A 23,844-nucleotide genomic window follows, 5' to 3' on the forward strand; every position below is an offset into this window, starting at 1 on the left:
AGGCATTCCCTGGCCCCCAGCCTCAAAGGAAGACCCCCAGAATTCAGCTGGGGGACTACACTCCCCACACGCCATGCTCTGCCCGGAAAAGTCTTTAAAACTAAGCCAGTGTTTTCCTGAGTACGTTCAAGGATTCTTTTGGTGCCCGAAGTCAGGAAAGCAGAACTGTGCATTCGGGACACCGCCAGGTTGGACCGATGTCCTCACTGGACCTGCATCACAGTGTAGGCACTGGGGCGGTCAGATGGCAAGGCTCTGCTCATGGGGGTTCATCTTGGGTGGGCGCTGACCCACGCACCTGCGCGCCTTCAAATCCGGATGTATCTGCTTGCATCTAAAGCTGTGTGCACACTTGCAGCCTGAAGGCATGGGGAGCTGTGTGGGTCCTCAGCCCCCAGGAGTCCACAGCCCTGATCAAATATCGCCTTGGCTTGGAGAACTAGCTGGGCTGGGGGCTTCACCCTGCCCTTGACAGTGCATCTGAATAGCTACCTTCTCCTCTCCACACCAGGAATGGGGGTTCTGACTTCTCACATCCAACAAAAGGTCATTTTGTTAATATTCCTCCACCCAAAAGAGCCTAGGGTCCCAGTTTTCATGCTGGTGGGAGCAGCAGGCAGCCACTTTCCCAGACCTATCTCTCAAGTGATCACACCTCTTTCGGCCAGACGTCCCTCTTGCGCACTCACGCACAGATTCCTCCTTCCTGAGCCACCCCATCCACCCACCCCCACCTCCAGATCAAAACCAGCAGACCAGTAGGAGGAGGACTCTAAGGAAACCCACTGAAAAACAAAATAAAAATGAAACCTAGAAGCCTAGCCTTCTCCAGAAAGGTCTCCTGGTCGGCCTCTAAGTCCTAATCCCTCCCTGCCAGCTGGAGCTCCTCCCTGGACTTAATTTGGTCAAGGCCGACACCCCTACCCCCCTAGGTCACTGGTCACCATCTAGCTGCATGGGTCAGAGGGGGTTCCAATTTCATGGGGTTTGAGAGTCATACAATTCGGGAGGTCCTGTGAACAAAAAAACAAACACCAAACCACATCTACATCATTAGGGACAGTGCCTGGAAGGGGCACAGGAGGGGCCCTGAACCTAAACTCTGCACCAAATCCTTCCAGGGGAATCTTCAGGGCTTGAAGCAGAAAGAAACCCTGTTTATCCTTTAGTATGATAGTTTTCATTTCAGCCACCAATTTCTTCAAAGAAAATTTATTTCCTAAACCCAAGATGTAACAAACAAGGGAAGTTGGTTGGGCTGCTGGGTGGGAGGAGGACTTAGGTAGGAAGCTGGAGCTTACCGCCCCCCCCCCACACCCCCACACCCCCCACCCACGCCGTGGGGTTCCTGCAGCTGTTCGAAACCACTGGTAGCTCCTTCTCCTATTTCAGCTCAGGAAGCTCAGGCCCAAAGAGGGGGAGGGTCTGCTCAAGGTCACACAGCCTGTGAGCCCCAGGGCCTAGACACCACCCCAGGTCTTTGGCCAGAGTCCACCAGGCCTGCCCCTCCCCACCCTGCATTCCGTAGGCCCAGCTGCCTCCCACCACCCGACCTGACTGGGTTGGCTTTGGCTCCTAACAAGACCGGTCTGCACAGACAGCAGTGAACGTGAAACCCCCAAACACGTGTAGGACAGGTGGAGGTCCGCCATCCTGCTTCCTTCAACTCACACGAGACCCCAGCTCCCATCATGGTGCTTCACCCCCAGAGAAGAAATCACTGGTGGCTGGCCAGGAGCAGAAGCAGCCTGTACCAGACCCTGTTAAAGTACGGTGCGATCCCCTGGGCCTGGGCTCCCCATGAAGTCCACCGGAAATCAGGAGCCTGGTGTCTAGGCACAACTCTGAGGCTCTTAACCTCTCTATGACTCGGTTTCCTCATCTACAAAATGAAAGTAATAACTGATTTACCACCTTTCAAGGGGCAGAGACAGTAGATAGGAGCGTAGGATGAAACATCACCATGGCCAATGCTGCCTCGCCACAGGGAAGACATGACTGCTGGAGTTCACAACCCAGGCCCCTACGCACAGGCTGTGTGACCCTGGGCAAGTGACTTAACATTTCTGGGCTTCCGTTTCCTCTTTGGTAATGTGGGCTTGATACCAGCACCTACCTCAGGGAGGCGTGAAGGAGGATTACATCAGTGAATTGTTGCAAAGCCCTTCAAACAGTGACTGGTACAGAGTTAGTCCTAATAAGTATGTTCTCAGTTAAAAACCCAGGTATGAAAATTCAATCTTTTTGTTTCCTCAGTGAAAAGATAAACCCAAGGGCACAAGGATGACAGGCAGACTGCCCTATTTATATAGTTTTACTGACACAGAGCCCCCTTCTAACAGATTCTAGAGCTAGTGGTTATGCATTAGTCAGGCATGAAAATGAGCACACACACACACACAAAAGCAGGCTGTCAAGTGCCTAATAAAAAATTTAAGGCAACTGCTAACTATTTACTGTCAAACTAAAAACCTAATAATAATGATAACAGAGGCTCAGGGTTGGTTAGGTCCCCCACCCGGGAGCCCCATGACCTTCCCTTGCTCTCTTCCCTAACTTCCCGTCCTTTCTGAATTGCTTCCAGAAGCATGGAACCACCTCTATGAATCACAGCTAACAAGGGCCCCAGACCTAAAGGAAACCTAGTAAGGAGAAAAAAAAAAATTACCCTGTAGCTGACTAGAATTTTTGGTTTTCTTTTTAATTCAACAAAACTTTCAATTACCATTCAGTGCTACAGTCGCACTGGGTAGCTGCTAACACTCTAACAGTCTGCACAGTCTACCTTTAGTCTCTTTTTTCCCTGGGAGGCCGGCAGGGCAGGGACTGTTCACCCCCGCTGACGGATCAGGACACTGGGACTCTACCAGGGAAACAGCTCGCCTCAAGTCACCGCAGCCTGGTGCGGCAAAAGGGCCACCTGACTCGAGATCACTGGGGTCTGGACTCAGCCCTGCCAGTAACAAATCACATATGCTCACTTAAGAACGGGAGGAGATCCTCAGCAAAGAGATCCTTCCAGCTCAGGCCAGGAGGCCAGAATCCCCACGTGGATCCCTCCAGTGGTTCTCTATTATTAATAACAGCTAACAATCCACAGGGACCTAATACAGGAATGCACTGTCTAAATCAAACCTTGTAACAAGTCTACAAGATAAGAAAGATTATCTCCATTCTATAGGAAATGGGGAGTTGGAGAGGTGAACAAATGGCCAAAGGTCATTGGCAAACGCAAAATCCCAGCCCAGATCCATCCACCTGAAGTCAGGTCTTAATGCTTTCTTACCCACCAACCACCCCTCCAAAACCTTCATGAGACAGACAACCATATGAGGAAGGTGACCCACAGACTGTGGGTCAAGGCCTCTGGGGGCCTGAGGGCTCTAGGCTATATCCACAGAGTCAGATCAGGGTGGCTTCAGAGGTCACCTGTGACGGGGTCTGGAGGTAGTGCCCGCCCCTACTGGCTGGGCCAGCCAGGCAGAGTTAGACTACTCCCTAAAAGCCTCCATTCCCCGTGCCATCTGAGGAAGTCAGGCAGACCTGAGTCTGACTCCACTTTGCTCTGTGATCTTGGGCAAGTCCCTTAACCTCTCTGAGCCTTAGCTCAACGTAGGATTAGAAAATAGCTATTTCAAAGTGGGATTAGAGGTATCTGTTTTAAGTTTGGTATCTATTTCAAGACGAGATAAACCAAGAAAAGCACCTAAGCACAATGTGGGTTACCAGGTGGGACCCCTCTTCCCCATGACCTACCAGCCCTGCCCCAGTTCTGGGGTAAGCCCTAAAACGCCCAGTCCAGGACCAGGTCTCTCAGACAGGACACTCCACTGCTCCTCGGTGCAGACAGAACTAATAATTAGCTGTCACGATTTAATAATACAAAAAGATAATCCATGCTACAACACACATGGATTTAACTAATCTTAATTTGGACGCAAAATTACAACTCTAAATATATCAAATGCAAGTTTTTAAAGACAACCTGCAAGTGGGGTTTATCTCCAGTTTCCAGCACAAGCAAGTTATTTAGTTTCTTCCACTGGCCAAGCTAATATTCTCTTTTTCACATTTATTTTATTTATTTTTTTAAATCTGAAATGCGCATTTGCCGAACATGTAAAGCCTCCAGCTGATCAGAAGCCCTTTTCTCCAACACATTTGGCCTATTGATGGGTCACTGGGACCCTAAACCAAACACCCTGTCTGCGCTCTGCCTGCTACCTAAACCCCCCTCCCCACCTCCAGGGGCACCCCAGACCCTTCCTAAGTTCCAGATGAAGACGTACAGAGCGGGTGGGGCCAACGGAGCAGGAAACCGCCTGCCACTTCCAGCCCAGGGGGATCTGCCACCTCCTGTCACCCGCTGCCTGTCTCCCACATTTCTCCAGAAATCTGACATTTGGGGTTTGTGGTGGGGGGAGGAGGACAAAAAGGCAAAAGGCAAACCTCTGACTGACAGCTGATGGCTCATTCCTCTGGTTATAGCTTCATTTGGTTAAGGAAGGGGTGATAACACGTGAAAACGAATCACCTGTGATCAAGAGCCTTCCCTCCAGTGGCGATAAAATGGGGATTCTAAGGAGGAATTGGCGGCAATGGCTGAGAGAGATATCCGAGGTAAGTTTTCAAGATTCTGACTGAGAAGCCGACACCTCGAGCCGCCAAGTGGGGTCCACACTCTCTTAAAAGCTTATCAGGAGGCTTCCGCTTCTCAGTCATCCGGCTACAGCCAGAGCCTGGGCTAAGTGGGCACTCTTGGGTCTCATCCCTGTTCGTTCTCAGCACGGGACTGACAAGCAGGGACAGACGAGCAAACTGAGGGCCAGAAAAGTGAAGCGGCTGGCCCGGGCAGCCACTGGAATCACACCCCTCCCCACCGACACCCAAGTCCGTGCTCCTTTGATCCCCCCGGCTCCTCCCCAGAGGGACCCACCATCAGAGAGGCCACCATAGAACAGTAACAACGTGACCAAAGATGGCAGGGGGAGGGGAGCACACAACAGCTGTTCAGACATTGTGTCCGATGGTGGAGTTCTCCGAAGCCAATGGAAGTTTCTCCCCCAGTTCCCAGAAGCCCTCCATTAGCTATGCTGCCCCCAGGAAATGGAGCTGGGGAACCAGCACCAGTAGGGGGGAAGGTGCCCGTCTTGGCAGGGGCATCCTGTGCGCCAGGCAGGTACGCGTCATTTCAGCACCGCAGTTACGTTAGGAGCACTCCGTCAGGACACGGCAGCTCAGGAGGTCGGGTAACATGGCCCAAGGCTGGCAGGCGACAGAGTGGGGCTCAGACATGCACTGGGTCCCTTCCCACATGGCAGCATGCGGCCTCCCTCGCACGGGCCACGAACCCCAAACACCCCAGGCCCCTTCTCCCCACCCCTCCTCAAGACACCCATCCCACAAAATGGCTCAGAGACTCCCGCTCTTCGCAAACCCTGGAAGCCATCTCACCTGCCCCTCACCCCCACACCAGGGTCAGCTACTCCCATGTCCCCGAGCTCTGCCAGAAGTGGGAGGATGCCGTGGGAAGGGGGCTCAGGCAAGGTAAAGAACTCCTTTATAGGCAGACCTGAGTCAGGTCTCCAGGCCAGAGCCCCCCACCTCGGCTCTGGGCCTCAGACACAGGCTGCGTAGCCCTGCACACGACCAAGGTGCAGGGCCCCGGGGCCACAGCTGCACACGTCAGGGGCAGAGCTGCTACTGCTTGCACTTGGGCCATGTCCCCCAAGGGCGACAGAGCAGCAGCCCAGATGGCCGTCCTCCCACCATGCTCACCCGCCCAGGGTGGGGGTTCTGTCACCTCACGGCCGGGGGGGATGCTCAGGACAGAGGAAGAACAGTAGGTGCTTGTTTATTAAATGAGCAAACGAATGAATGGATGAATGCCCTCCGAGTCACAAAGCTCCAGAAAGTTCCTCCTTCTACTGTCCTACTTCTCTATCATTAAAATAAATAAAGATATAAAAGAAAGGAAAAAAATGATTAGCTACTCTTTTTATGCCCATCTCTGGACTCCAGTGTCCCAAAGGAAAGGGCCAATCCAGGATCCAGCCCTGGTCCAATGACTGATAGGATTCCAACTCCGGTGTCGCGCTGGGAGGCACCCTTAAAGGCGGAAGGGATCCCACCTATTCCACAGGCCAACCCTGCTCATCTATCTCTGCAGCCCCGCCTCTAGAAGCACCTGGCAGCGAGGAGGGCTAGGACCCATCTGGACAACACTCAGATTGTTGGTTCCCCGAAAGGCATGACCCTCATGGTCATGGCGGGCACCTCCCTTGGGACAGCCGAGCCAGAGGCCAAGTCCCAAGTGTTAACAGCCACCCGCTCCCCAGCAACTGGCCCTGGGGACAACGGCAGGGCTCGGACAGGCCGGAGCATCCCTCCCCACCATGGCCGGGAAGCAGGAACAGGAGAGGCCTGGGAGAAGCCAGCGGTACCAGGGGCCTGGGTGGCAGCTGTGCGGATTTCCGGAAGCCCGGGCGGAGAAGCGCCTGTGATTCCTAGTCCCCCTCTTAAAATATAAAGACTCAATTATCTTTGAGCAGCTTGCTTTACACATGAATTGACACATTTATTTTACAATAAATAACTGAAAGTTATCTGTGTTTCCTTTACTGTTAATCTACACAGAGAAATAATAAACAGGGCTTGTCTACAAAAATGCAAGTAGTGCAGTCCTCAGAATTCAATTAAGCTAAAATAATTAATGCTCCCACCATATTAAATTACTTTATACATTTGAGCCACTGAAGTTTTATTCTTTAATCTTTCCTTTTTATTAAATAAATAAGAAAGAAAGAAAAGTTGGTGCCAAGGCAGGGAGGGAAGAAGGGGAAGGAGGGCCAGCGAGAAGGCGCGACGTGCCACCAGAACGGGACGGTCGTCTTCAGCTGACACAGCATGGAGACTGTTTTGTGCCTTTGATTAAAATAACATTTTAAAGGCTTTGAACAAACATATCTCTTTAGACTTCTAAGGGATTATTTTACATATTTCTTCAAGAATGAAGAAATCCATTCGTCCTGTTGCTGAACAGAAAAGGCCAAGAATATCTTCCGTCACACACAGAATAAAAATACCGTGGGCTGCTGCCGTACTACGACCCAAGAAAAGGGGCACAGGGGGCTGGCTGGGGGGTGAGGACAAAGCCGCCTTGCAGATTAACTTTGCCTTTTATGAAATCACATCTAGTGGCTTTCTTAAACAAACCTACCCACAATGATCGGCAGCCTCTCGCTGGGAAGTGCCTTCATCGCGAAGGGAGGATTCGGATGGGTTTTGGTGAAAGCAGAATGCCTTCCCATGGAAATAGAAGTAGGGACCAGAGTCTCACAGGCAAGGTCTGTGGTCACTGACGCCGGGTGTTTATTCCACTGCAGAAAGACTGGTCCTCTGGTGTCAAAGAAAAGAAACGCACGGGGACCCCAACAACACCAACAAAAGGGACCCGGCACCTTTTGGGATGGGAGGCTCCAGCTCTAACGAAGGCAGCATCATTCATCTCTGCAGGGCACTCTGAGAAGCCAAGGTTTACATGACCGTGGCCCCGAACATGCTGGACGTTTCTCTCAAAGCCCTTGGCAACTTGAGAGCATGAGAAACGTCCCTAGAGATCACCAGCCAAAAGGGAAGGCCCACAGGCCAGTAAGATTTGGTGGGGTCTCCCCTGCACCTAGCATGTGCCAGCAGGAGTCTGCATTCCACCACAGCCTCTCACTAATCCCTAAGAGAGATCTCACTAATCCCATTTGAAAGATGGGCAAATTGAGGCCAGAGGTCTCAGACTCGCCACGTGGCTTGCCCTCTGGGGGATGCGGCCCTCAGCTCCATCCTGCCCGGGGCAGCGGGTGTCTTGGGCTACAGCAGGCTCACCCTCCAAGGAGGAGCCCCCAGAGCCTCAGTCCCTCCAGCACCTCCGCTAGCTTCCATGCCCAAAACACAGCCGGCCCCTACTTACACACCGCAGCCCCAGAGGGGACCCCTGAGAGGAAATTTCCACTGGCACAGAGCCTCTGCTCATTCAATGCTCACACCAGGCCTGCCAGGATTCTCAGTCCCTGTTGACAGATAGGAAACTGAGGCCTGGACCCAGGAAGCGGCTTGCCCAGAGTGTACCAGTGGGGTGTGACCTCTCACGTACGCGCTTGCTGGTGCCATCTTGCTGCGGGACCGGCTGCCGCTTACCACAGGAACACCAGCCACCATGGGCCGCTATCTTTGCCGGGCCTCCCAGGCTCAGAAGTCGGACCTGCGGCAAATACTGGGGCTTCCACAGAACACGGGCTCCCTGGAGGAGGCTCTGTCATGCCATGGCCACGGCCCGGCGGGATACGGTGTCAACTCCCTATAGCCAGAGGACACAACCAAAACACCCATTCTTCAGGTGGGAAAAGTCAGCTGTCCAGGTGGTCAGACGAAAGGGGCGCAGCACTCCAACAAGTTCCCACAAGCCCTTCCCTAGACCTGCCAGAAGGACCAGGCGACATGAGAAGGAGCCTCTGGGAGCAGGGCACCTCTTTTTACAGATGGGAAACAGGAGGCCAGAGAGAGGAAGAGGAGGGAGTGAGTTCTCCCATTCCTAAGTGCCTACCAGGCCCTGCGCACAGGCCACGTCTCATTAGACCTCACCACAAGCCTATGGAGATCAGTCTCATTAGCTCCATTTCACAGATAGAAAAACTGACTTGTCCACGTTGTGAAGAACAGATTCCAACCCAAGACTGTCTGGCGGCACAGCCAGAGACTAAGCCAAGAACACGAGCAAACTGAGGGTCACTTCGCCTTCCAAACTTCCATTCTGTACTCCTGGCCACCTACGGATTAGGCCCCGCAGCAGAGTGTCATTGCGAAAGGCAAAGCGACCATTGGCCAGCTGTGCTGCTCGGAGCCCCAAGCCCGTCTTGTCCTGAGGGGCACCCAGATAGCAGCCCCCCGAAACGGGCAAGCCCTGGCTGGTGGTACTATCCCGGTAACCCCTGACCCCTCCCAGGCCCGACACCCAGAACGACGAAGGGGCAGGCGGGCGTGGGACCTGGGAGGTGGCTTCCGCGGTGGCCTGGCCAGGGCAATGTTCCATACCTGCAATGTTCTCCTGCTTGGGGCAGATGCCTTTCGTGGGTGAGAGCAGGTGGTCATCTTCGTCGGGGGTGACCTGGATCCCGATCTCCACCGGCTCGGACACTTTCCTGAGCTCGGAGCGTGAGGAGGGCGGCGGGCTGCCTTTGTCCAGGCCTTTGTCATAGCAAGCACCCAGGCCACCGCACTGCTTCTTCTTGTGCTCTATAAAAACCAGGATGTCCCCCAGAGGGAAGTTCATCTGACACTGTCCACAGGTGAGCAGGTCAGGGTCGGGGCCACCCACCATCAGCCCCAGGCTGCTGGGCTCCTCTATCTCCAGACCCTCGTCTTCTTCGAGGATGGCGGCCTCCACATGGTCAGCCTCTGCTGGAGAGAGAGAGGAGAAAGGGGCAGAGAAGACAGAGATGGGCTTAGGCAATCACGGGCACCCATCAACCATTCCATACCTTCCCCACCGAGAAGAGGCCCCTCCGCTGCAGGGTCCCAGAGGTCACCGAATCCCCACATGATTCCTGGAGGCCACAGATGGGCAAACTGAGGCTCTGAGAGTAACATCACCGCCCATGGAACTGGTTGCTTAACTGATGCTAAACTTTCTGCTTTGTCATTTATCTACTGTTAATTCCCAAGCCCCCCACCCCCACATACCAGGTAAACACATCCACGTGCACATACCCCCCCATCCCACTTTCACAAGAGGCTCAGGGTCCTGGGCCCCGTACTTCAAGCTGGAGACGTGTCTCTCCCACTTTGCATCATCTGAGAATCACCTGGGGAGCCCTGAACCCCGTGCCCAGGCGGCACCCCAGACCAATTACAGCAAGATCCAAACCTCAGATTGTCTTTTTGTTTTTAAGACTCCCCAGGTGATTCCAGTGGGCCGCCAAGGCTGAGAACCGTGCGCCAGAGCCGGTTCACCCTGCCTGGGCTCGATCCGCCGCCCCCTCCCTTCCACGGTTCATTCATGTCCTCCCCATTCATGGGAGCCCTGCTTGCCATTCCTCTACCTCAGACCTGGCTGCACACCAGACAAGAAAACAGAGCCCCAGACGGGCGTCAGGCAGCCAGTCCTTAGGAGAGAAAGAAGCCCACATGCTCAGAAAGCAACAAGTGAGCGCTGGTTCGAAAAGAAACGTGGAAGGAAAAAAAAATAATAAAAAATAAAAAACAAGTCAGGGGAAGGGACTCTGCAAATCTGCTCTCTGAAAGGGGGAGCCGGCTCTGCTCCTGGTCAGACTGCTATCACTTTGTAGATTTCCAGCACTCATCAGCTCCCACTGTCCTTTTTGTTTGTTGGTTTTATTTTCACTCCCAGAAAAAGAAAAGGAAAAAAAACAAAACAAAACACCCTCTTCAGACTCCAAAAGCATTTCTTGGCAGACGACAAACCACACTTTCAATGGGCTGTACATTTTCATATTTCTTTACCAGCCGATATACTTCCCTTTTTTTTTATTTTGGAGGGGACATGGGACCCAAATATTTTGAAGCCAGTAAATGCCTCAAAACAGGAGCAACCCCCAGAGGGAGAACAGGAGGACTCGGCAGCCAAAAGTGTCATAAATAAGGGCACTGGACGATGAGGTTGCACATCCCCTTGGGCTCTGAGCAAATGTGGGTTGGTATTTTTCAAGAGCAAACAACGTGGTCGTGGAGACGGCACAAGTGTCAGGGTGCTGGGAAAAGCCAAGGGGCAGCCAGAGGTCTGACACCCGAGGAGGCAGGTAAATTTTAAGTTGTACGGTATTTAGTGAGATACAGTGAAAACCACAGAGGAACGGAGGGAAGGAATGGAAGGGAGGGAAAACACATTCCGGGGCAGTGAAGTTACTGACGGGCCAGAGCCAAAGAACAGATAATTTAAGGAAAAAATTCTGTGGCATCTTCCATCCTACATATGAATCCCTGTTCTGTATTCTCTGAACTCAGCTTCTTCAGGGCCTGTGAGAGTCCATGTGTTGAATCTAGGGTGGATGGTGTAGGACAGGTAACACGTCTGAGCCACATGTGAACAGGTTGAGGCATAGGTGTTGCTGGGAAGGAAAGTTAACATTGGAGAACCTGCCTATGTTTAGAGACGAGCAGAGAGAGTGCTCCATGAATTACCCTTGGACACGCAGGAGACCCAAGTCAATGCAAAAAAATACCCCAAAGATGAGGAAATCTTAAATCTGTTATCTCCATACCTCTAAAACACACACACACACACACACACACACACATATACACACACACTAACCTATAAGGTAAGATAAACCGTTTTCACCAAGCCAGCCCCGGGAATCATTAATTACACTTTAAAAAAAAAATCGGGAGTTTACTTAAAACAGAGTTGGAAGACAATGCTACATAATTAATTTACAATTTATTTTATGAAAAGATGCTTTGGTATGGCTGAAATGTAATCACAGCCCTCACGCCAAACGGTGATTGTAGGGGGGGTACCAGATTCCTGTGAACGGTTTGTCAGAATGGAAAAGGTAATTATTCGGTGCTTCTTTTCCCTTTAATGATCTAACATTGAGCAATACTGTTTATATTGAAAAGCTTGCACCTTTAATTACCAATTACATATACATAATTTCAGAGCCAAAGGAGAGGGCTGTGAAAACAGTTCTTTAGAAATATAAGGATGTATTGTGTGCCATTTCTAGAGCGGGAACTCTAATAGATGGGAGGAGGATGTCAAAATATTGTTTTGTTAAAAAAAAAAAAAAGGAGAGAGGCACAAAGGAAATGAGCTGAAAAGCAAAAAAGGACAAAATGAAACAGACTTCAGAAGGAGCAGGGACAAGCTCTGCGGTGGGAAGGGTGAAGGTACCCGGTCCCAAATGCCACTTGTCCACAGGCCTGGAGCTCCAATGCGTCCGCGAGGCCACCACACTTCCAGTGTGACCATCCTTGCTGGGGACAGGGAGGTGCTTCCTGCCGCTTAATAATTTAATCTTTCTCGTCCTTGTTTTGTTTTGCTTTTCATTAACTTTTTCAGCCCTGCCTGTCGTCTCCCCTGGGAGGAGTTATAGGAAGCCGGGTGGACCTCCTCTCTGCTAGGAGGCTTTAAGCTACATAATTTCAATTCGATCTTCTCATTCAAAAGAAACCCGGACTACTTTAAAAATTAGCAAAAGTCATATAAGCCTGTTCGCAGGCATTCCTGCCTCTCTGCCTTCTACCTTTTGCTGAGGACTTGGTACCAGCACTTTTGTTTTCTTTTTCTTTTTTCTTTTTTTTTTTTAACATCTGGTATTCTTTCCTTTATTTGGCTCTCTCTGCCTTTTCACTTTCCTCCTGCAGCAGTCACTGTGTCTGAAAGTATCCATTTGCTGTGCTACAGCTTGAGTCCTGCCTGGGCCCCCTGGCAGCCAAGCCCCCCTGAGCAGCCAGGCCCTGCCCCAGTCCCAAGACAGCCCTGAACCTGACCTCCTGGACCCAGGACCCCGGACCCAGCTCGAGGCCTTGAAGGGAATCCAGAGGCAAAAGAAACAAACAAACAAATCTTCCTTCCCACTGTCAGTGTTGAAAGTAAAACTCAAGATGACAGCAGGAGGGGTGTTCACCCTACTCCAAGAACGGGGTTTCCTCTCTCCCCTCCTGGGGGGGTAAGGGGGGCTCTGGGCTTCATCTGCCAAGTGAGATACTTCCCAGGAAGGTGGCAACAACGTTACCCCCAAAGTTCAGGCAGCAGAGGCAGCATGAGAACCCCTCCACTGTCAAGTTTTGGGTCACAAACAGCGTGTAGACCAGGACAGATGAGCCTGAAGGCTCGTGCTCATGGCCTTCGGAGACACCCCCAAAGACGGGCTGTGGTTTCATTTCCGCTGGCGGGCGGATACCGAGCTGGGTGTGTGGGGTGCGTGTGTGTGCGCGTGTGCACGGCCCTTCTTACAACCATATCGATAATGGAAGAAATAAAAGGAGAAAGAGCCCCCTGGGCTAGCTCAGAGAAGGGCAAAGCAGGCTGTGTCTGGCCCTCCCGGCACCCTCCTATCCCCGTCCTATGGGCATCCGGAGCCTCACGGCCCCACACAGCTCGGAGAACCAGGCCTCTGCTGGGAAAGCCAGAGTGGCCCAAACCGCCACCCAGAACTAAGAAAGCACCAGGAAAGAGAAAAGACACATAACAAAAATAGTTTTTTGAATTCCCAGACCCAGCAAACCAGCCCCTCAGGCTGTCCTGCCCGGCAAACTCAGGCCTTAAATAAAGAAGGCAAAGACGAGGTCTTTCTTCCGAGATGATTTCTGCTTTCGTGAAAAAGTCCCCAGGTGTCAGACAGCTCTGGAAAATATTGCTGCTCTCGCTATTATGAGCCGAATAAAGTAAGGGATTGCTAAAATGTTTGACTCATTAAGAGGAAAAATGAATGGAAGCAGCAGGCACCTTGCTCAAATGTACGCTATCACATCGGGGTGGGCTCTGAAATGTGAAATCCTAAAGCTCATGGACAAATGCATATTCTCTCTCTCACACACACAAACACACACAGAGTTAATTTTCTTTTACAACAAAACCACATTTTATTTACAAGGCTACACCTCCTCCCAGCTGATACACGCATTTAGAAGCAATGAAATCAGGGTTCACAAATAATAATGGATATTTGTTGTTAAGTAGATGGGGAAGCACTTGATCCGAAGTCAAACTCCCCCATGCATGAGCTCCGCTGGGAAGGAATTTGGGGCAGAAGACAAAAATGGAAAGACATCATTAACACCGACCCAGCCAAGCAGCCAACAGGCCCCCAGCAGCTGCAAGGGCTTAGCATGGCCTTACCTGGCCAGAGATTTCCCCCACACGCAGGGCTCCAAGGGCCCCCCCTGCCCTGGTCCATCTGCAACAACTGCCCCTGCACCTGCCTTTTGGGGAATTCCAGCCGAGGAGCCAACCGCCTGCTACCCCCCAAGCACAGTGCGTGTGCACTGCTACACCCAGAGGACACAGGCCCATGGCCCCCTTACCCTGCACTGATTCAGATCCAAATTTCTAACGGCTAGGCTACAGTCCAGAAGAAACATAGGAAGAATTATTGTTTCAGTGATGGGGGGGCATGGGTAGGAGAAGGGTGTGGGGGAAGGGGTGCCAGGCTCTAAAAATCGTGTGCCACCAACGTCATAGCCGCCATCCTGATGTGTACGCATGTTTACAAGAAATGCTCAGCATCCCTCCGCCAGAGCTCTGCATCTGACTGGAGACTTTACACCTGCTTCCTACGAAGACGGAGCCTTTGCCAGCAAGCCCATGCTCACCGAGAATCTGCGAAGGGATCTTTTCATTCTCCTCCCCGCAAACATTCCGGGAGGGGCTGAGACTCCAGGCGACACTGAACCACCACCAACACGCACACTCGACGGAGCGCAACACTTTCTGAGCTGCCATCAATTTTTAATTTATTGGATCCAAGAGAAAATAACAACCGTGGGGAGGGGAGGAGGGAGACGGGTAGATGGGAGAGAGAAGGAATCAATTCTTGGTGGAGAAAATAATCTATGACTAGATGACGCTTAAAGGCACGACAAGAGGTTTTATGAAGTTCTCCGAACATTGGGAATAATGAAGTGCCCGGCAGAGGCGGCAGAGATAAGCGCAGCCCGTCGGCCCAGCCAGGCATGCATCAGGAGGAATGTCCTCACAGGGTCAGGAGGGGTTAGAATGCATCTGACGGTGGGAGCCCCTGTCCAGGGCCCAACCCCATTTGGCCACCGAATTCCTGCAGCCAGGAAGGCCTAGGGCCGCCACTGGCCCTGGGAGGACACAGCCTGGAGGGTGGAAACAGGCCACATCGTACAGATGAACTCTCTCCCCTGACCACCTGCCCTCTCCGGAGGACAGCTGAGCAGTGCAGCCGGGCCAGGGGTCTCAGAGCTGCTGGCCCAGGCCCCACACACCCCTGACACCCTCCAAAGGCCTCCTCCCTACCACCCTCAGATCGCCTGGAAGGAAAGGTGCATGCCGGAGCCACCCCCCGCCCCCGCCCCCACGAGGCCCTGTCTGTTCCAGGCCAAACACAGCACAACCCTCAAATGAAATTGTCCAGATTTCTGGCATCAGGGTGAAAGGCAGGGAGAAGACTGGAGGTGCAGGACCTTGTTGGCAACGGATGGAAATGACTGAGGGTCTGTCTGGCTGAGGAGGCCTGCAGGAGAAGGCCTGAGCCTAGCCTGCATTCCAGGAAGGTGGGGATTCCTGATCCGCGGGAGGTGGTGTGGGATATAAGAAAAACCTCAGTCACATAGCCCGGTGGCAGACTCTGGATGGGAAAGTGTCCCCGTGGGAGAAAGAACCCCATGTATACTTGTTACCCTACACCCCCCTGCCTGGTTTCAGGATACTTTGACATATTAAAAACAGCTCCTTGGAAGATACTGACTCTAGCCATGGACTGTCCACCCTTCCCTTCCCCACGCCTCATCTACTTCTCTTGAACTCCAAAAACTGAGCTCACGTGGCCTGTTCTCACCCATTCAAAAGCAGGGGAAAAAAGGCCAAATGAATAAGGAAAACAGCGTTCAGGTGCCTTCACAGATCCCGTCCATAACTAAGAGGCTACTAATAAAAAGCCTAGTCCACAATGCCAAAGAATAGAGTGACCTATGTTTTGATAAATAAAATAGTTGCTTTAAAAGAAAAAAAGAAAAAAAGATTTACCACCATAGAAACCCTCCCAAACACGTTCAGAAGAGTCCACAAAGCTGCAAATGCCTTAAATCCTCAGAGCCACAACAGGGCTCATAATGACGGAATATAAAAGCACTCTTTGAGGCCAAATGAAGAGATTTGTTTTATTTAATGCTGTGCTTTTTTCAAAGGTGCTAAGCAGAAGGAGAAAAAAGGACCCTCCAAACAGGGCACCGGACTGCAAGCCTTTCGCTGCAGGACATTCTCCGAGGCCCGCAACAAAATAGCCCTTGCTATACACAAGCCATTTCAATATCTCCCGTCCAAGGTAGAAATTTAAACATGACCTCATTTTAAAAAAAAATCCTAGCAGCACACCCATTTCTGAAGCACGCGTTCATCACAATAACATCGGCATTCAACTTTCTTGAGTCATTTTTGCACATTGTTTTAGCAGAGAGCTCAAGGGAACATCCGCAAATGTATTTCTATTTCAGTGGAAGGGGGTCATAAAAAAGTTGTATGCAACAGAGTCATTTTTTTTTTTACACTGAAGTTACTTAATTTTGTGTGGTCTGGGATTTTCATTATAGTTAAAACAGCTCAGGCTGGCTAATTCAACACCCAAGCAGATTATCAGCTCTCTTGGAAAAAGAAATAAAGAATGAATTTCTTCAATTTCAGCAACTACACAAAAGACTTGCATATGTCAAAATGCCGCACGAAAAGTCCCAGTGAATGTAGCACCATTAATCAAAGCTCGATCTGGTGTCCCTCTTGCCAGTAAAAAATGATGCTGTTCCCTCTCCCCGCGCACCCCCCACACACACACTGGCTCATGCAGAAGATGCGAGAAGTGTGAAGGAGCATGTCCCTCTGCTTCCGTGGGTCTCCAAATTGCCTGCTATGGGCTCTCTGTATGCAGGCCTTTGGGGAGACTACGGCTCCAGAGAGGCAGTCAACAAACGGCTTTTCTCAGGGAGGGGTAGAGAAACGGGGACCAGGACCTGAGCAGGTCTCAGGGGCATCTGGCTCCCTGGGAAAGAAGAGAGGTACACGGAGTGGGGAGCGGGGTGAGGGGTGGAGGGGGCAGAACACCAAGGACTCCAGACCCCGTCATGGGAGTAAATAAAGAAGTGACAAAGCCATACTCAGAGCAGCTTGATGACAGGCATTCATCCCCGGTTCTCTCCCCGTTTAAAAAAACCCATCAGTGTGCCTACAGCTACCACCACCTTCAGAGAGGGATGCTCAGCCAGCAGCAATCACTTGACTCTGTGATGCTGGGTGCAGGCCCCAGAGAGCATTTATTTTCCCTTGTCCTCCCATATGGGACCGACCCCAGCACCAAACCTGGAGTCCCAAGTCCTTGGAGAGCTTCGGCTAAAGGTAGGCCCCAACTGGACAGCCAGGGGGGCCCTTCCTCAAGCCACAGGGGAGGCAGGAGGCAGCCTCCAAAGGTCAAGAACCCCATCTCTACCCTCCCCACATGTACCGTTTTTATCAAGCATCGTCATATCTGCAGTCCGTGTTTAGTTAGAGCTTGTGAACACTCTCCCAGGTTCCAAGGCAAAGGGCTGGGGATTTCTAAAGTGAATTCTTTTAACAGTTTTTTACAGGCCAAAGGCCACTGCCCAGCCCAAGGCTGCGAGGTGACCGTGCCGCTTCATCTCCTGAGTTGTCAAATGAGCTCGCTGCCGCGATATGCTTACAACTGGCTCAATTCAAACATTAAATGAAGTAGAGAAATCATCAGATAAATTGCGGCCCTCTGTACAGGAGAGCGAAGGCTCTTTCTCAGCTGATGACAGCACTAGGCTTTTGTCTGACCTAATTTATTTCTCTTTCAGGTTAGAATAAAGCACTCTTTCCTGTCTCAGGGCAACCTCTTCTGCCCATATATTGAACTCAACCATAAGACTCGAGGTTAACTGTGCTGTCTGCCTATTTCTTGAACTTGGAGAAGACATTATAGATCCAGAAATCCCATGATCAAAAGCACACATATTCCCCAGCACTAAATTACATGTTTAGGAGAAAAAGAGTCTCATTAAAAGCCATCCATTAAGGGCACTGTTCAGGGTGAAAGGTATTAGCGACGCTGGGTCTAGCAAGCCCATACTCTTTCCAAACAAAGTTTTACACATTATTTGAGTTGGCATTTGATATCTTTGGGGAATGGTGCTATTTCCCTTAGTACAGTGGGAACATTACCTAATAAATGGAATTGAGAATCCGAGTGTTATAAAACCTGAGCTAAAAGGATTTCCATTCATCAAGCTGTTTTAGGAGCATGACTCCCAAAAGCAGCAATTCTCGACCGTTCCCTGGGTCTGTGACATGCAACACAGAAATGGACAAAATGATGTACGCTCTTCCCAGACCCCTTCATTCCATCGCGAATGCCTGAAGAGTCTAATGGGATTTTCAGAAAGTCAAGACCACAGAGTCATAGGGGAAAATGCACCGATTCAAAACTAACCATTTTAATTGTTAAAAAAAAAAAAAAAAAAAGGAAAAGAAGAGAAAAAAAGAAAAATACTCCCCTCTGCCTAGTGAGGGCTTATAAATCAATGCCAATAGCTTGAAAATAGATTTCTCAAACTTTATTCTCATTTTGTCCTGCTCGAATCTCCGCAGGAAAATCAATATTACAACTTCACACTTAAGACATTTTGCAGCAAGGCAAACTGCCTGGGCTGCTGATGGAAGCCCGCTCCTGGCCCGTTGCAGCGGAGGCGCCAAGCCATGACACGGGCACCGAGCTCCCCCTAGCTGCCACGTGGCAACAGGCGCAGCTCGGCGGTGCCGGCTTGCCATCAACGAAAAGCCAATTCAACTGAAAGTTTATTTTGGAAAGTATTTTATCACAACAAGCAACAGAGAATGCAAAGCGATCAAGGAAGGAGATGAAAAGGAAGAAGGGAAGGCCTGGTGCAAGACATGTTCTAAGCTAAAAGACAGCGCCAGGAGCTCGAGACTGATAAGGCGCTAGAAACTGGTGCTCTCTACAGTCGGAAGCTGCTATCTGTAAACGAACTGTTCCGTGTGCTTCCATCTCACCTGGGACGCACCGCTAATCACTGACAGATGCACCCAAAGCTGGCCTTTCTCTCCGGTCAGGGAGACCCGTGGAGTCCCGCACTGCGGTCAGCAGACAGCCACACCCAGCCGGCTGACCTCAGCCTCCCTCCATGTTCCTAAGGCCGGCTTCACCAAAGCGACTGCATTCACTCTAGCACTTGAGCAATGACTCGTTTTCTTGTACAAAATACTCTGAAGGCCGCACAAAAATCGCCAAGGCCAAAGCACAGGCAGATAGCGAGCTCCCGCCCTCAAAGAAAGAAATATGCGTATGTACATAATATTCAGGGAGGGAAAGAATACCCTTTAAAAATATTAAGGGTTGTTAAAATACGCTCACGGCTGTTTTCTCTCAGGTGTGAATTACAAATGAATAAAATCAGCCTGGCATAACACCTTTGATGAACACATTTTTATTCTCCCGTGGAATCAGAGCAGCTGACTTATATCACACTTCTAATGATATGGGGTTCCCTTCTGTGCAGAAGGGAGACAAACTTCACTCCCCCTTCCCCTGCCAACTATCCCCCCCCCACCAAAAAAGATGACCCACGTCTTATGAAATTTATCAGAGGCCCAATCTTGAAAAATTGTGGACAACTGGAAATACACTATACCCCAGAGAGTTAAGGTCGTTGTGAACCCAGCCGCCTCCAAAACACACAGCTATAGCAAAACCCAGTTTAAGAGGCAACTGTGAAATTAACATAGTTAGCCTAACTTCCGTGTCAAACCTTGGGTCTCTAGTTGTTTTTGCAAAATTGTGAATTCATATGGAAAATTACTGACCTTCCAAGGAAACCTGTTGGTAGGTTGTTGACAAAAATCACCTTCACTAGGGCTGTATCATTTACTAGGAACATCTTACTCTTCGGAAAGCCTCAGAGCACCTTCGTGGACCCGACTCCATTTCAATTTCCCCTACTCTCCCTGTCGGGCACAGGGCTCACAGCCCTTCCCTCTGCCTGGTCAGCCACTGCCCCTCTTCTTCCCTCCTCACTATTGTCACTGTTGTTTTGTGTTTGTTTTTATTAATAGCTGTGTCTGTCGTCCTCCAGTTCTAAAAGCCATATCCATCTGGGTCAAACATTTTGAAGCAAACCAGAAGCCCAGGTTTTCATCCCCAGCTGTCTCCCACCCTGTTTTATACTTCACTTCTCTTCTCTCGGGCCCTGTCTGTACATTTAACAAGGCTCACTACAGAGCTCTTCTGCAGTGCCCCCCACCCCAAGATCATTTGCTGTTTGTGTACTCTTCATGTCTCCCAGACCAGCAGTCATCCTAAGTTACATTGTCTCTAAAGAACCAGGGGCAGCCACCTACGGAAGCCACACATTTTGGGTAATTTTAAAATCTAGAATGTGAACCCTCCGGGGTAAGGGCTATGACAGCACTGGTTCTGCTGGCCAGGGCTCCAGAGCACCCTAAACCCAGGACTCCTGCATCACTGTGGAAAGGCACTTCCACAGGCCACGCAGCCTCAACTGCATCCAATGCTTGCCATTCTCCTGCCTGCACTCCCACCTCCCGGGTGACACAGGACAAACAGAGAAGCCAGCTGCTTTTTGCTAATAAATAGCCTTGTCTGAAACTGGTTGGACCACTCTCTCTGCCTGACCCCCTGCACATGCCCTGGGCTCCATGTGCCCCTGAAAGGCCGGCAAGATATCCTCTGCCCCTGTCTCCTCCTCCTCCTCTTCCTCCTCACCTCTTCTCCTTTGCCTCTCTCTTCTCCCTCCCTCCCAGCTCCAGTGGCAGCGGCATTTTCCCCAGCACCGTTGCAAGGCTGAGAGAGAAGGGAAACAAATGAAGGATGGAAGGATGTTGCACCAGCAGGCACGCCTTGTCCCCCACGACCAGCTGCCACCAGTCCTTCTGGCCAGGGCTTTCTCTTGATATCCCAGGAATGCCAGAGGGGAAGAGAGCAAAAGCAAAGCAAACCTACCTGCTTCTTACCCCCTTACACACAACTGCAAAACACTCCTGGCTCCTTTAGATGCTTCCAGCTTGGCAATGGAGCCCTGACGACTCCCCCTTCCCCAACCCCCCCCCAACCTCCCCCTCCTCAAAAACAACCCTGGCAATTATACAGAGGCTACTAGAGGCAAATTGCCTCCTAGAGAAATTAACCTCTGCAAATACAGACATTGTAACAACCAGTACACCACCTAAAGGGCGGAGGGGGGTGCGAGGAATAAGCAATGGTTTTGGCTTGGTAAAGGACGAAATGTCAACTGGCCAAAAGGACCTTGATCAAGCCAGGCTCAAATCTGGTTGTAAAACATTTTGTTTAAAATGCAACCAGTGAGTCTTCTTTGATGTTACAAGGTGAAAAATAAAAGAGAAGTTCTCTTCCCTCCCTCCAAAACCTAATCCCTCTCCCAAGGCAAACCCCACTTTAAAATCTATTCCCTTCCCCAAAAAACAATAATAAATCCACAAATTCTTACTAATGTATGTGCTGTAACAAAGGAGAGGTGGCAGCAGCAAATGCTCCGAGCAGATGGCTCCTGTGCTGGGTGTTCAGGGGAGGGGAGAGCCCCTTTTATATATTTATTTATTTATTTAAATTTTTTAAAATATAACATAAATATTCGGCTCTCAGCCGCCCCGCAGCCAGTCCTCGGCTGCGGCTGGACGCGCAGCCCTCTCCAGCTCCGCAAGGGCTGCCCGGCCCCAGCCCCAGCCCGACGAGGTGCTACGAGGATTGCAGGAACACAACCTGCCCACGGTCTCGATGGCACTCAGAGAACGTTTTATTTCTATTGCAATCAAAAAAAAAAAAAAAAAAAAAGGCAACGGCGACCTAGGCACCGCGAGAGAAAGGACCGCGGGGAGATGTTCGTGCGCCGCGAAGCAGCAGCCCCGCGGGCTGCGTGCGCCGGGCAGGGAGCGCTGCGAGCCGACCTTCGCGTGCAACTGCGCGGGTACTCCGGGCGAGCTCCCCTGCAAACACCGTACCTGGCCCGCTCGCGCTCGCTTTTTCCCTTTTCTAAATAAACCCAACTGGGGCGCGGGAAGCTGCTGAGTCTCTGACCCGCTGCCTGACTTTGCCTGCCCGGCCACTTGCTTGAAATCCACACGATTTCGACGGGTGGATTTCCACTGCGACCTGCCTTGTTTATTTAGAGAAGGAAGATGAAAGATACTGAGATAGAAAGATGGGTAAGAGATTGATAGGTCTCTTCTCCTTTTCTTCCCCCCCTTTCTTTTTTTCTTCTTTTTATTCTTTCCCCCTATTTTACAGGCACATCCCTGTCTTCTTTATCCTAGCTGACAATCCTTCTTTTTCCCCCATGGCGGGGCTTTTTCACCAACCCCCAATCCACCTTTTTTTTTTTCTTTCTTTTTTCCTTTTTTTTTTTTTTTTGGAGTGGGGGATAGAAGACAAGATCATCCCAGGAGACACACGGAGGTGGGGAAATGGGGAGGGGGGGGCATGAGCCCAGCAAACAGACGCGCAGCTGGATTCTTTTGCAAATAGCAAGAGGAGGGAGAGAAAGGCGGCGGCGGAATCCTAGGACCGGCGTGGCCGGCGCCCTGCCCCGCCGGGTGCAGCGACCGAGGAGTCGGAGCCCGCAGCCGCCCCTCGCCCAGCGTCTCCCCTAGGCCGAAGCGCACCCCGCACTCCTCCGCCCGCGCCGTCAGCGCGGACCCACGCGCTCGCCAACTTTTCCCCACTTCCCGGCTCCCCCTCCCCCTCCGCTCCCCCAGCCCCCTCCCCCTCCTCTCCAAACCCCGCCACCAGCGCCGCCGCCGCCACACACGCCGCTCGGAGGGGCGAGCGTCCAGCCGGGCTCCGCGTGCACACACACCTCCTCCAGCCTTCGCGCCCCCTCCCCGGCCCGGAGCCCGCTCCGCAGGCCCTCGAGCCCGAGACGCGTCTGACTGCACAGCGCTCCGACTCCAAGGGCTTCAAAGAAACTTTCCTATGCCCCCCCCGCCCCCCACCATGCTCTGGGCCGCCGCCGCTGCCTCTGCGAGCCCGCGGACGGCCCCGGCGCTCGGCCCGGCTCTGTGTACCCAGCCCCGGGCACCCGGAGCCCCATTCTCCGGCCCCTGGCGCGCACGCCGCAGACACTTACGGGTGATGAGCTCCCTCTGGGACAAGTGCTGCGGGTTGCCCTGTTTGCGGCGGGACATTGCCCCGGCATCTATTCTGGCATCGCCCGGAGAGCTGCACTGATGGGGGTAGCCGGGGGAGGGGGTCCGAGCCGCCGCCGCCGCCGCCGCCGCCGCCGCCGCCGCTGCCGCCGCCGCCGCCGCCGCCGCGCCTCCTCCTCTGCCCGGGTTGGTGTTTTGTTTTTTTTTCCCCCCTTCCTCTCTTGCCCTCTCTTCCTCCTCTTCTTCTTCTGTATTTTGCTCTTTCTTCTATGCTGTTTTTTGCTTTGTTTTGCAAAAAGAAAAAGAGAAGAAAAAAAAGGAAAGAAAAATCTCTCGATCTAAAATAGGAGAAAGAGGCAAAAAAAAAAAAAATCTGCTGTTGCTTGCCGCGAGCTGGCTGGTTTCTTTAAAAATATATTCTTTTGAAGGAAAAAAATCGCTTACACTTCTTCAAACTGCTTGGCCTCCTGGACTTCCAAATGTCTTCTTGAACTTAACCGGATTTTGCACCGGCTCCTGACACTTTCTTTCAGGGTCTGGTAGGTGGAAAGCGCACTTCTACCAGGAGGGGGGGGTGGGGGAGAAAAATGCAAACAAATAAAAAATAATAATAAAAGAAGGAAAAAAAAAAAGCAAAGAAAACTTGGGGACTTGTCTCGTACCCCTTCACCCCGCCCCCTCAAAAAACCCAAAGCAATGTAAAACTGCCCCGGTTCGGTTGTTTCTGGGCTTTCTGCGGGCTGCCTGTTTTTTTCTCGGAGACTGACCCTTCCGAGGCTCTGGGGGGACTCCAGGAGCGGCTCCTTCCCAGTTCACCTGGCAGGCTGGCGCCGGCCGGAGAAGCTGCCGGGTCCCCGCGAGCGCTCCCCAGCGCTCCCCTGGCGCCGCGGGCCCGGGGGGAGCGGGGCTGAGGGGCGGCTCGCCCAGTGCGCCTGGGTCGGTGCGGGCGCGGACTGGGA

The 23,844-nt window shown here is 51.7% G+C and overlaps 1 protein-coding gene across 4 annotated transcripts in view; it reads right to left on the reverse strand.

The window, feature by feature from the left end:
* The window catches only part of LOC111148678 (B-cell CLL/lymphoma 11B), an 88,946-nt gene extending 65,999 nt beyond the window's left edge, over window positions 1-22,947 (reverse strand). For 2 of the 4 annotated variants that reach the window (XM_022505454.1, XM_022505451.1), the window contains exons 1-2: window positions 22,867-22,947; window positions 9,085-9,447 (exon numbers count right to left, since the gene is read on the reverse strand). In XM_022505454.1, coding sequence (XP_022361162.1) covers window positions 9,085-9,447; window positions 22,867-22,924 — 421 coding nt within the window. In that variant the 5' untranslated portion in view covers window positions 22,925-22,947. Of the gene's footprint in view, window positions 1-9,084; window positions 9,451-22,866 lie in introns of all 4 variants that reach the window. The other 2 variants (XM_022505453.1, XM_022505450.1) reach the window with 1 other exon arrangement.
* Between the last annotated feature and the right edge of the window lie 897 nt (window positions 22,948-23,844).

This window comes from Enhydra lutris, unplaced genomic scaffold (assembly GCF_002288905.1).
Source record: "Enhydra lutris kenyoni isolate GAN:26980312 unplaced genomic scaffold, ASM228890v2 scaffoldscaffold20, whole genome shotgun sequence".
Taxonomy (NCBI): domain Eukaryota; kingdom Metazoa; phylum Chordata; class Mammalia; order Carnivora; family Mustelidae; genus Enhydra; species Enhydra lutris.